The sequence below is a fragment of the Capricornis sumatraensis genome, chromosome 2, assembly GCF_032405125.1.
Source record: "Capricornis sumatraensis isolate serow.1 chromosome 2, serow.2, whole genome shotgun sequence".
Taxonomy (NCBI): Eukaryota; Metazoa; Chordata; class Mammalia; order Artiodactyla; family Bovidae; genus Capricornis; species Capricornis sumatraensis.
The window spans coordinates 19,685,167-19,697,880 of record NC_091070.1 but is presented as its reverse complement, the minus strand read 5'-3'; the positions used below and the strand labels follow the sequence as shown (position 1 = coordinate 19,697,880).

Here is a 12,714-nt window from a genome sequence, read left to right as displayed (position 1 = left end):
ATCGAATCTGGTCACAAAGGCAAAAGACGTTAACAAGAGATATAGCCATCCGGAGCTTTTGTCATTTTTATATAACTGTATATATACTTGTCTTTTATAAAGATAACTTCCCTATTTTTATTTCACCAATAGAAATCCATCTCAAAAAATAATCTCCCAAACTCATTTAAAATAATATTAGTCGTTTGAGCTTTCAAGAGCCACCTATTATTTGAGTGACTGTATTGTGAAGATCAGAGGCTCTTGTTGCCTGGCAAACACGCATCACTTGGCAAGCTTCTGAGGATACCTTCCGGCGTCATGGCTGTTTCCTTGGGGACCATAACATAATTTCAAAACACCACTGATGCATGCCGTTGTGATCAGTTCAGCATTGCTTGGAATCCTCAGAATAATCCTGAGCACTTCCGTGCCCCCATTTCATAGATGAGGAATTGGGTTCCAAGCGATAACATGATTTGGTCACTGACATGGGATTCAAATAAAACTGGTATTTGTCTGCTCTTAAAGTCTTGCTGTAAGCATGACACAATAGTGATGAACCCACTGCATCCCATATCTGAATCTTGTACTGAGCACCCTTCGGCTGCAGCTGACGTGCTGGGCGGTGAGGCTGTCGACCAGGAACTCTGATTTTGCCCTTGGGGGTGTAGAGATGGGGGACCCTGAGGCCTCCTTTCTGAGCTCCAGGATTTGAAGGGTTGTGTCTTTGAGAGTGATCTTGTTAACCCACCCATCCCACACCCCGGGTCGTGGGTGTGTGACCCAGAAGGTTGATCTGTGCTGTCCTGACGCTGTTTTTCAGTTCCACGCGCTCTCCTCCCCTCAGTCTCCCTTTCCCGCCACCCCTACGTCAAGGCGGGCCTTGCACAGAACGCTGTCCGACGAGAGTATCTACAGCGGCCAGAGAGAGCACTTTTTCACCTCGAGGGCTTCACTTCTGGACCAGGCCTTGCCCAACGACGTCCTCTTCAGTAGCACGTACCCTTCTCTCCCCACATCTCTTCCTTTGCGGAGGCCTTCATACACCTTGGGAATGAAGTCCTTACACGGTAAGCCTGTCTTCAGCTGCAGCTAACAGCCCTGCTGATGATGACCCGTGTCCCCCAAAACACCTGCCACTCAGTTTGCTCAAGGATGGTAATTAGAGGAAGACCTGCATGCTTGCTCAGATTATCTGGGCTCCCTACCCCACCATTCAGCCTCTCACCTAGAATCCCAGCCACAGGGTACAGATCCTGAGCCTCACAAGACTCATCTTGGATTAGTTTCAGGTGTCCCACACAATGATTTGATATTTGCATATTGCAAAATGATCGCAAGATTAACGTCTGCCACCGTACATAGTTTAAAAGTGTTTTTAAACTAAAAGTTTTTAAAAGTTTTAAAAACTTAAGTTTTAACAATTTAAAAAGTTTTTTTTTCTTTCTTTCTGATGAAAACTTTTAAAATTTACTTTTGTAGTAGCTTTTAAATATGCAATACAGTATTAGCAGTTGTCATCATGCTGTAGATTATATCCCCATGAATTCCTTATTTTATAACTGGAAAGCTGTACTTTTGAGTCCCTCCAGCAGTTTCTACTACCCCCATCCCTCCTTCTGCAACCACCAACCTATTCTCTGTAACTATGAGCTCACATTTTTTTAGATTCCACACATAACCACACATAAGTGAGACGGATCATACAGTATTTATCTTTCTCTGACTTTTTTCATTGGCACAGTGCCCTCTATGTTCATCCATGTTATTGCAGATGACAAAATTTCATTTTTTAAAAAGTTTTTATTGGAGTATAGTTGATTTACAACATTGGGTTCATTTCTGCTACATAGCAAAGTGATTCTGTCATATATATATTCTTAAATCCCAGTATGGTTTATCACAGAATATTGAAAGTAGTTCCCATGCTGTACAATAGGGCCTTGTTTTGATCCATTCTATGTGTAACAGTTTGCCCTGGAGCAGTATTTTAAATCTCCTGCCTTCCCAGTTTGCTTTCTGCCTGCACCCCTAACCCACGTCCTTGACTGTTCCTCTTCATCTTGGTCCTGTTCCCCGCACAGTCCCCTTCTCCGGGGCAGACATCCCTCAAGGGTTACACCAGCCTCTCTCTCCTCCCTCTTTATAGGAGGTCCACCTATAGCGTGAACCTGGTTTCTCTTTGCTCTAAAAGGCCACCCTCAATGGACCAAAGTAGACAGATGAACTGACCACGTTTTACCATCTGGACACGAGGAAGCGCCTCTCTCTCCTCCCTCTTTATAGGAGGTCCACCTATAGCGTGAACCTGGTTTCTCTTTGCTCTAAAAGGCCACCCTCAATGGACCAAAGTAGACACATGAACTGACCACGTTTTACCATCTGGACATGAGGAAGCGCCTCCTCGTGGCGACCTAAATAGTAACCTTATTTTCTCCCCTCCTCTCCCTGCACTCCATCCCTCGCACAGCTTCCTGCCTACGTCAAATACTTCCTTCACCTCCCCACTTTTTTTTGTTTTAACCTTGTAGTGAAAAAAGCCCTCTGGGAAGCGTTTATCTGCATCTGTCATGCCACAGTAGGTCCGCCCTGTCCTCTAGAAGCTCACGTGCTGAGAGAGCAGCCTGGACCCTGCCTCCCACCCGTCCTTACTGTCCCGCGGAGGACGCCTGGAGTTGAAGGGCTGGCCCTGAGGAAGGGAAGGGGCAGCCCACCCTCCACAGCCCCTTCCATCACCTCTTGTTGCTTTCCCGACAGTTAGGCAGCAGCCTCAGTGACCCCATGCCCAAATCTGAGCGGTCCTTGGTGGGCTGCCGTCCTTGACCTCATGGGTGTGACCACCACCGAGATGCATTTGGGGAATAGGAAACTTTTTTTTTTCCAAATGGGAATTTAGGACCCAGAGATAAAAAGCAGAAAGATTGTGTGTGACATAACAAAACTGTATTCCAAAGAAGCTGAAAAATGTGTGTGTGTGTGTGTGTGTGTATAGAACCACTTTGCTGCACACCAGAAACACAACATTGTATATCAACTTTACTTCGATTTTTTTTTTAGTTAAAAAATTATTCCAGCTTCTTACACTTGGTGGGAGCAAGTTTAAATAGAACTGAGCCTTTAATATCAGGCAGTATTTGTTGATTTCCATTTTCTCATAATTTTGGTAATTTTAAGCACATTAATAACTAGCAGCTGCACTGCAGAGCAGTCCTTTATGTAATTTGCAAGGGAAAGCAAGCACTAAATATACTTCAGTTTATAGACTATCATAATTGGCAAAACTTTTTAACTCCTTGTAAACAGTTAACTTCCAGAGTCGCTTACAGATTTTAGCTGAGAGCCTCGCTTTTGGCCCCTTGCCTGAGTGGGTTATAGTGTCACGGTCACATTGTGAGGCGGCCCTTCGCATGGAGGCACCCACTCTGACCTCACAGCTTCTGCCCCAATGAGAGCATCTGCATTTCCTGAGCCCTGTGCCCGTCTCCTCCACCTGTATGAACCTGAACGGTGGCAGTGTGCCCTCCACTGCACAGAGGGGCTCATTGCACTCATTCTGCCCATCCCCAGGCTAAGCAGAGACTGGGTGTTACTATAGGTTAATATTTGTGTTTTTAAAAATTGCCACCTTAGAAGGGGTTTGGGATGTTGGACTGCTGTAAATCGAAGACTGATGCCAAGAGTTGCTTAGCGTGTCCTTGGGAAAGAAAAGGATGCCAACACCAGTGAACCGATGTTAACGCCACTGAGCGACCCAGTGCCCACTCTCACCTGCTCTTATTTGATCCTCACACTATCCTGGATACATCCAACTGTAGAAACCAGTGGACCATCCCTGGGACACAAGGCAGACACGAGCCAGGGAGATATCTGTCCCCAGCAGTCCCAGGGACGCAGAGAGTCTACATGGAGGGAGTCAGATCCTAGGTTCCAAGGCAGATAAAAATCAGCCTTACAGTCCCCTCAAACATGCATCACCAAGCCTCTGTGGTCTGGCTGCAAAATCCAGCTCTCTAATGAAGTAGGTCCCTTCACCCCAGCCTGAATCCCTTGACTCTGAGAGGAAGTGAGGCACTGAAGCTGCCCTGGGTCTCTCTGTTAGACAAGCAGCTCCTGAAAAAGCAGACACATTACCTCAGTGCAGAACTAATTTTTCCCAGACCCACACCATTAGAAATGGGACACTGGGAGGTTACACAAAAAGGAATTAAGATTGGAGGAAGTCAGTTCCTAGTTCTGCCCAGCTTTAGAGTGACCGCTAATGGTCTGTTAGACTAGAAACTGATTCCAGGTAACAAATGACTTATCTGCTGTGGTCACAGAGAATGGGTAAAACTTTGAGTGGGTCTCCAGTGGGCCTGAAGCCTCTTATCCCTCATCCATCCCTGCAGGAGAGTTCTCGGCCTCGGACAGCTCCCTCACCGACGCCCAGGAGACCCGCAGGCCACCCATGCCCGACCCTGGCCTGATGCCCCTGCCCGACGCTGCTGCGGACTTGGATTGGTCCAACCTGGTGGACGCCGCCAAGGCCTACGAGGGTGAGTCTGCAGACCGTCCCGGCTGGGTCAGGAGCAGTGTCAGTGCTCAGGACTCGCTGACAACACACGCATTTCAGCACAGCCAGAAAGCAGTTGAGCTAGCAGTTTTCAAACACTCAGGACCCACACTGTTGATTTTAACCAGATGGAATCCAGGGTTTTCTTTAAGTGGGAATTCATAACACGGATGCCTCACTTCCCCATATCTGGGAAGGGCAGAGCTCAGCGGCATCCCAGCTGTCACTTAACTGAAAATAACACCTGTCCAGGGAGTGTTTTTCATCACATCGTGAAGACATCATTGCTCAGTGCACAGTTGCATCTCTTAGGATGCTTGTCCCGGCCCCTCTGCCCTTCTCACTCACGTCTCAGGGGAGTGATGGCGTATATACTTTCCGCCTACATCAGCCCACTGGCAAGTGCTTGCGTTAAGCCAGTAGCCCTTTAAATGCAGGCCCTTATTAGACAAGTGCTGGCCTGCTCTGCTGAAATAGAAAAAACTCAAAGTAATGCTGTCTGTGTGGACGTAACAGTTGTCATTGTTGTTAGTCTCTCAGTCATGTCCAACTCTTTGTGACCCCATGGACAGTATAGCCCACCAGGCGCCTCTGTCCATGGAGTTTTTCCAGGCAAGAATACTGGAGTGGGTTGCCATGCCCTCCTCCAAGGGATCTTCCTGACCCAGGGATCAAACCCAGGTCTCTTGCGTCTCCTGCGTTGGCAGGCAAGTTCCTTAGCACTTGGTCACCTGGGAAGCACAGCGTAACAATCTCTAGGTCCATCCATGTTGCTGCAAAGAAGTTTTGGTTTTTTAATGAGAGATTCTTTTAAAACTTGATTTTGTTTCTTGGCTCAGGCTTAAAGTGAGTGTTTTTTGAAACAGAGGTGGTGTGAACCTAAGCTGAAGCCCACCAAGGTGGCCAGGAGTCATTTTGGAAAACACACTTCAAGACGCTCAGTACTAGCTCTTTGATATATTTTTGTTGTCACCGAGTGGAAAGCATTGGTCTGCAAATTTGGCACAAGGCCTGTTTCCAGGGAAACAATAGAATGCAACTGTTATAAGCAAGGGTAAAGCTAGAATAGAAATCAAGTCACAGCAACTATTTTTAAAAGAGAAATAATGTTACTATCCTCTTCCAGCTAAAACAGTAAAAAAAAAAAAAAAAAAAAAAATTCCCTACAAGGGAAAAATAAAGTTTCCAATGCATTCTTGCCCCGTGATTAGGTTTGACTGTGCGTGTCAGTCATTTCTTAACTTTTGATAGAGAGGGCCCAGGATGTGGGTCTACAGTGCTGAATGGTTTCTCCTCTCCTTTCTAGTCCAGAGAGCCTCATTCTTTGCTGCTAGTGATGAAAACCATCGGCCTCTGAGTGCTGCATCCAACAGTGACCAGCTTGAGGATCAGGCCCTTGTCCAGATGAAGTCATACAGCAGGTTAGTCACCCGGTGGTGAGGGTACCTCTCTACACCATGTATCACCTCCGCTAGTGACATGACAGGTGTGGGGAAGGGGCGATGGAGGTCACACCGATTACCTGAGTGAAGCTCATCACTGCAGTGCCAGATGTTTCACTTTTTAGTTAGACTGCTTTGTAGCCAAGTAATCTAAACACCCTTAAACTGTTCTCGATGACTTAAAGTCATCATTATGAATATTCATTATTTAATGCCATAATACAGTTATGCCCTCAGGGTTTATTAAGGAAGAGAAATCGTTTGTGCTAAATATCCTTGGGCTCCTATGCGTTTAGTCTGAGTCTGTCCATTTTGAAGCTGTCAGTAGGTCATGCTTGTAAATGAGCCTGCATCTTAGCGACTCCCAACATTCTGCTTTAGACCTACGCTAGAAGTGGGTCACCAGGATCAGTCAGATTTATGTAAAATAAGTAAGAAAAGCCATAGCTGAATTAAGAAAATGGACTCTGGCTTCTCCTAACTGGGTAGAGGCTGTTGGATAAATGTGTGATGTTTCTATATAGAAAAGCATCCCAACAGTCATAGTAAGTCCTCCTTGATGCAGGATGATTTCATCAGTTTGAAATCTCTTAAAACCTTTTTTTTTTTTTTCCAAACTCAAGTAGTTTTAATTAAGTAAAGTCTATCATTTTGAAACCTTAGCAGCAAACATAATATACACACAGGTTAAACACATTCTTGCCATCTGTTAAATATAAATGCATATAGATAAATATATTTACATCCTTCAGTAAACTGTAAAAGCACAAAACTAGACAACAGGTCTTCACCATATTCAACTTATTTGATCTGAAAATAATACACTGTCCAACTTTCAACACATATACTGATTTCTTAATTCAAACCTTTTGAGGATGATTAAGAATCCAGGTGTGGGCTTCCCAGGTGGCTCAGTGGTAAAGAATTCGTCGGACAAGCAGGAGACATGGGTTCTCTCCCTGGGTTGGGAAGATCCCCTGGCGAAAGAAATGGCAACCCACTCCAGTATTCTTGCTTGGGAAATCCCAGGGACAGAGGACCCTGGTGGGCTACAGTTCATGGACTCACAAAGAGTCAGACACGACATAGGAACTAAACAACAACAAGAATCCAGGTATCTATAAAAACTTGGTCAGAAACAACCAGTAACAGGAAGAGTGAGGTTGGCATGGATTGCACAGATATACTGGGGACTTGTGCCTGAAGACTTGTTAAGCAAGTGTGTAAGGAAACCCTCTTCACAGAGAAAGTGTCAGAGTAATGGATTTTCTGTTGTGAGTGTGACAGGCAGATGCTTCACTTATCCTATCGTTGGGACAGTTAGGGAGGTAAAATGGTGGTTAGTTTGGCTGTTGGGAACTTTTTAGAAAAATGTGCAGGGTCTAGAGGAGAGCCCTAAATGCCTCTTCTTAGGGTGACGAGAAGTCTGAGTGAGCAAAGCCTTCTCGTGAGAAAGGATTATTAAACAGTCCTTAAAGCTTTGTAGGAACTGTAGAAGCCTAAGATGAGGGTGATTACTGGGTCTTTGTTCAGTGTGGCTGAGCAAATGCAAATCAAGTTACGTGTTTTTAAAGATGATCAGTACAGTCACAGAACTTATCTTTGCAAACCTTCAGAAGTCAAGATAGGCTACTGAGAGTTACTGACAACCTGCTGTGGCTGCATCAGCCCTCCCGAAAGGCGGGGGGGGGGGGGGAGTGGACTCAGTGGCTTGTGAAGAACAGTCGTGCCCCAGCATCAGTGTTTTCTGTTCAGAACCACTCTTATTCTGTCCCGTCTGTGGCCTTCAGTGCATCCAGACGGCCTGTGAGGTTGTGGATTTCAGCTGACCACTTCCCTTTTAAATCCATTCACGGTCAGGTTTCAGCTGGTCATCCTGCCTTAAAAGTTGGGAGGTCATTATCATTCCGTTTCATTTACAGCCTTGTGACATCCATGCCGGGCCTGCTGATCTAGAATAAGCAGAAGACGTGGACACAGTTTATTTTAGTTCAGGGAATTCTAACTTGAACTTTTGATTTTTAAAGTAAATTTACTTTAAATAAGCTGTGTCCATGTCTTCTGCTAATCTAGACCTACAACAGGTGCATGGTGGCATGCAATGTTTTTGGTGTTAAAAAAAAAAGTACCTTGTTTCATGATGCCAAGTGTTCGTTCAGTCACCACCTCTTACCCCCTTGACCTCTGGAAAGAGGCAGTTGCCTCTTGTCTCCATGGGAGCCTTCAGATTCTTGGTTTGTGGGAGGCCGAGGTGGTGTCTTTGGCTAGAATTCACCCAGAAACTTTTGGAGGCTTGTGAAGAGTTGATAGGTCTCCCGGCCCTTGCCCAGCTATGTGGTCTATCCAGCCAGTTACACATGTTTCTTTTCCTCTAGCCTCCTCTCCTTTTGGTGATGACTGGCTTAGAAGCATTTTTAGCACCAAAATGAAATGGGAGAAAGTTGTGAGCCTTAGAGTTTGCTGATAATAATAGTGAAGAGCTTAAGACACTAGTAATAAAGAATTCGCCTCCCAATGCAGGGGACCCAGGTTCAATCCCTGGGTGGGGAAAATCCCCTGGAGGAGAGAATGGCAACCCACGCCAGAACTCTTGCCTGGGAAAATCCTGTGGACAGAGGAGCCTGGCAGGCTATAGTCCGTGGGGTTGGAAAGAGTTGACACAGCTGAGCAGTTGAGCATACGTGCATGTGACAAACTTCTGAAAGATGTAGTCTTATGTTTTAAATATTTAAAGATAGTCTTAAGAGATGGACACAATAACATAGCTGCCACTGGGTTGAGTGGCCACAGGCTTTACCTACCTGGGTTGCCCCAAGATAGGGCCTATACTGAACTTGCACCACCCAACAGGTACACACAGAGGAGTAACTCTCTTCCTAAAGCCACTAAGGAGGTTCATTTCACTGTTTGACAGTTGTATCTGCCAGAATGCCCCTCTTGTGCTGCCAGAGAGACCATTGTCACGGATTGCCCTGTATTCTTTGTGTCACAAAGATGCAGACTCTTTAAGGAAGCTATCGATTGGCAGTAGTTCACGCTTGCATTACCTTTTGTTAAAACTGCCATTTCCCTGTTTTAAAAATGAAAATGTACATTGTGTCACCATACTGAGTAATTTGACATTGAAAACCATTTTCTAAATACAGCCAACTCCTTTAAAAAAGAAAAGAAAAGAAACACCAAACAAACCCAGCCATGGAGAACTCCTGCCTACATGGTCTTTTATCTCTTGTTCCCAGCAGTAAAGATTCCTCTCCCACTCTGGCTTCTAAAGTGGACCAGCTGGAAGGTATGCTGAAGATGCTTCGAGAAGATCTGAAGAAGGTAAACATATTCTCCAAGCAGGTTATCCTGTCCACGCAAGCTGCCTTGAACTGAGAGAGCCCTTTGTCAACAGTTTCAGTGGAATAAGATGTGGGCGTTCTCCCTGCTTTCTCAATACACGCGTTTTAGGGGTCTGCTTGGAGCTTGGTTCCCACTGACACGCATAGTGCAAGAAGGCTTTCATTGTCATGTGTATACAGAAAAAGCCTTTCCTCTTTTGTAAAATGCCTTTAAACCTCAGCCAGCCCCCTCTGGACCCTATCCCAATCTCCTCACCCCTAATCCACAGCCCAGATGCACACCTACATCCTCAGTGTTATTCAGGCTCTTGCACCAAAAGAGCCAGTTGCTGTCAGTTTCTTGAGTAACATTATTAAGACAGCAGCCCCTAGATCACCTAGAATGTAAGACAGCCCTTATAACTTAACAGACATTAAACTATGCATTCATGTATTTACATTCTCTGGAAGTCCTATTCCCTGGGTGAGGACATCTTAACATATTCTTGACCAGAGATGTGTATCTTTTAAAGTGATACAGTTACCATCACTGTATACAAGTTATGATTGTCATTATCATTCACATTTTGCTCTGTTAGGTTTTTGTTCCAACCTTGTGTATATTATAAATGCAAGTTTATTTCCATAAAATTTTCAAAAATCTTGCACTGTGAAATTGAGCAAGGAAGAATTTTTCAGTGAATTTTATGCCGATACTTTCTCTCATTGTCCTAGCGACATATATACTAGTGTCTCAGAAGATAGTAGTTCTTCAGATTCAGACGATGTGACTATTAGACCAGCAAAAAGATGAAAAACCTTAGTGATTGATTCTGATATGGAACATGAAAATGAAACTCACGGTGCTGGAGAAGACTTTACAGGTGTATCAGGTGTAACTATTGAATGTAATAACCTGCAGAGTGTCAGTGAAATAATTTTGGGCCGGCCAAAATAAAAATTGCCAGCCATAGGTTTCAGTTCCTGCAGAAATCCGCCAGTCAATAATTAAGACCTAACACCAGGCCCTGTGTCAGCTGTTTTGTGGCGTGAAGGGTGCACACAGATCCACAGCCACGCATAGCAGCTGGGCAGAGTGGGACCACCCTCTTAGTTCTCTTGCTCTGCTCACCCTCCCAGGAAAAAGAAGACAAAGCTCACCTTCAGGCGGAGGTTCAGCACTTGCGAGAGGACAACCTGAGGCTTCAGGAGGAGTCCCAGAATGCCTCCGACAAGCTGAAGAAGTTCACGGAGTGGGTCTTCAACACCATCGACATGAGCTAGGCCGGAAGAGGCAGCCGCGGGGCTGCCTTCCCCTTAGTCCTGCCATTGGAGGCATCCTCTGAGCTCCCGCCCCAGCTTCCGACTTTGCCCCCTTTTGAGGAGTGCACAACCTGACGATTGCAGACCAACAATCATTATCTGCCTTTTGTAGAAAAGAAAATGAAAAAGGTAAATAAAAATTTTAAAAAAGTAAAATAAAAGTTTAACTGCTAAAATGTGAATGTCTTTATTTTTTTGCACAATGTCTTCTTTATCTGTTATGTATTTAAAAAGAAGCTGGGCCTAGGACCCTCCCTGCCCCCCGACACTGGCCCATCTGCCTCTATTTCCATCAGCTCTTTCTTATCTATTTCAGGTAACCCAAGCTTTCCTTTGTTATCCTGACAAATGTCATTGTTCCTAGGAAAATAAAGTTTTTTAAAACTGCTTATTTGGGGATGGGGATTTCCTTACCTTTGTTCCTAAAAATGCCTGGGGAGGGAGGTGCTTTCAGAAAATGCCTGCCTCCCTCAAATGGCTTGTGCATGAGCTAGTGATGTCTGTCCCTGTCTTACAGAGATCAGCAGGATTGGGGTTACTTAAATCAGTGAACCAGAGAGAGGCAGAGACGGAGCCTGCGGGCCACGCCCCTTTTCCATCTTGCATTATGACATCACTGCTTCCTCCTACCTTTCCCTGGGATAATGGTCCCAGGCGCTGTGTGCTCCTCTGAGCCGGAACCCTTTGTTTGGCTTAAGTGAGTCCCTCTGTATTGGAATCAGCCTTTCTGTCGCTTCCTGGGTCCAAACAGTAATTGGTTTCAGAATTCCTCCAAACTAAAAAAATCTTAAGATTTGTATGCATTTTGGTCAAAAGGATAGTTTCTGTTTGAGATTTTTAAAGTTATTAATGTGGCAAAATTGTATTTTTAGCTCGTTCAAAATGATCTTACTGATGAATTAGTAAATCCTTCTCTCCAAAGCAAGGCTTTACCAGTATTTGTAACTAGGAAAAAAACTGAATGTTGAATTGTGAACTTTAATCCTTACTTGTTAGGAGCAATGACTGTGGTGATGGAATGGCCTTTTGAGACCTGCATGTCCCATGTACAATTTCTGCCCAGCATTTCCTGCATCCTTGTGTGGCCAGCTGCAGGATTCTGCTGCAGAAGTGATTGACGTGCTGCTTTTCTTGTCTAGTGATGCAGCTGCTTTGGGCCCCTGGCCGTTGTTCCAAGGCTCTTGGTCCTGCACAGAACAGAGACACTGGGTCACTAGTGTTGAGAGGCCCCGGGGGAGCCCCTGGTGGCCTTGTTTCTTGCCTTCACAGTTGTCACCAAATAGTCACCTGCACCCTTCAGTGGTGACTCTGGTCTAAGGGAATGTTCAGCAATCCAGCGGTATCTGCTTGGGAGTTCCCTGCCCCGAATAATCTCCACCCATTCCTCTCTCCATCCCTGAAAAAACATGGAGTGGAGTTTCCCTCTTCTCCCCCAACCCGCATCACCAGACTTTTATGCTACAGTTTCATTCATAATTGTTACTTTTTCGGGGGATTTTTTTTCTTTCTGGTGACATTTCTCTCATGGAAATAGGAAGATTTCGGAGTGCTTTGTAAAGATCTCAATTGTCTGTCTCTTTCTCTCTTAGACTTGTATGAAGGAGATTGTACATTGCCTGATATCTCTTTGTAAATGAGAAATAGCACTAACATCCAAGCATTCTGAAGTCTTGCTTATCCTTCTGAGTTTAGTTTTTATTTTGTCTTACATTTTGTTTGGGGACTTGGGGCAAGCTATTTATTAGAGTTTTGCAACAGAGTTCTTGTTTGAAGCCTTTAAAGACTACTTGTAAAATTCAAATAATAAAATTCATTTTAAACGCTCTTCTAAAACGTTTTGGTATTATTGCTTGAGGCATTCTTATTTGAAAGACCACCCAGTGTATCTCACTGACCCTCCTTGTATCCTTATTTTTCCATCACACTCCATATCACCCAGGATGATTCTTGAAAGTTTGTCCCTTTTAGAATTTTAAGAAGTTTTTTTTTTTACTCTCTATTCACATATCCATAGAGAATTCCTGATTTGCCTTTTCTGCTTATGATTTAATATTTGCAGAGCACTTTATAATTAGTTCCCTCTTCATTATCC

At 44.6% G+C, this 12,714-nt stretch overlaps 1 protein-coding gene across 4 annotated transcripts in view; it reads left to right on the top strand.

The window, feature by feature from the left end:
• SIPA1L1 (signal induced proliferation associated 1 like 1) overlaps positions 1-10,691 on the top strand; it is a 137,006-nt gene extending 126,315 nt beyond the window's left edge. For 2 of the 4 annotated variants that reach the window (XM_068963651.1, XM_068963648.1), the window contains 5 exons: positions 806-1,052; positions 4,371-4,517; positions 5,841-5,955; positions 9,219-9,300; positions 10,440-10,691. In XM_068963651.1, coding sequence (XP_068819752.1) covers positions 806-1,052; positions 4,371-4,517; positions 5,841-5,955; positions 9,219-9,300; positions 10,440-10,583 — 735 coding nt within the window. In that variant the 3' untranslated portion in view covers positions 10,584-10,691. Of the gene's footprint in view, positions 1-805; positions 1,053-4,370; positions 4,518-5,840; positions 5,956-9,215; positions 9,301-10,439 lie in introns of all 4 variants that reach the window. The other 2 variants (XM_068963649.1, XM_068963647.1) reach the window with 1 other exon arrangement.
• Positions 10,692-12,714: the final 2,023 nt, after the last annotated feature.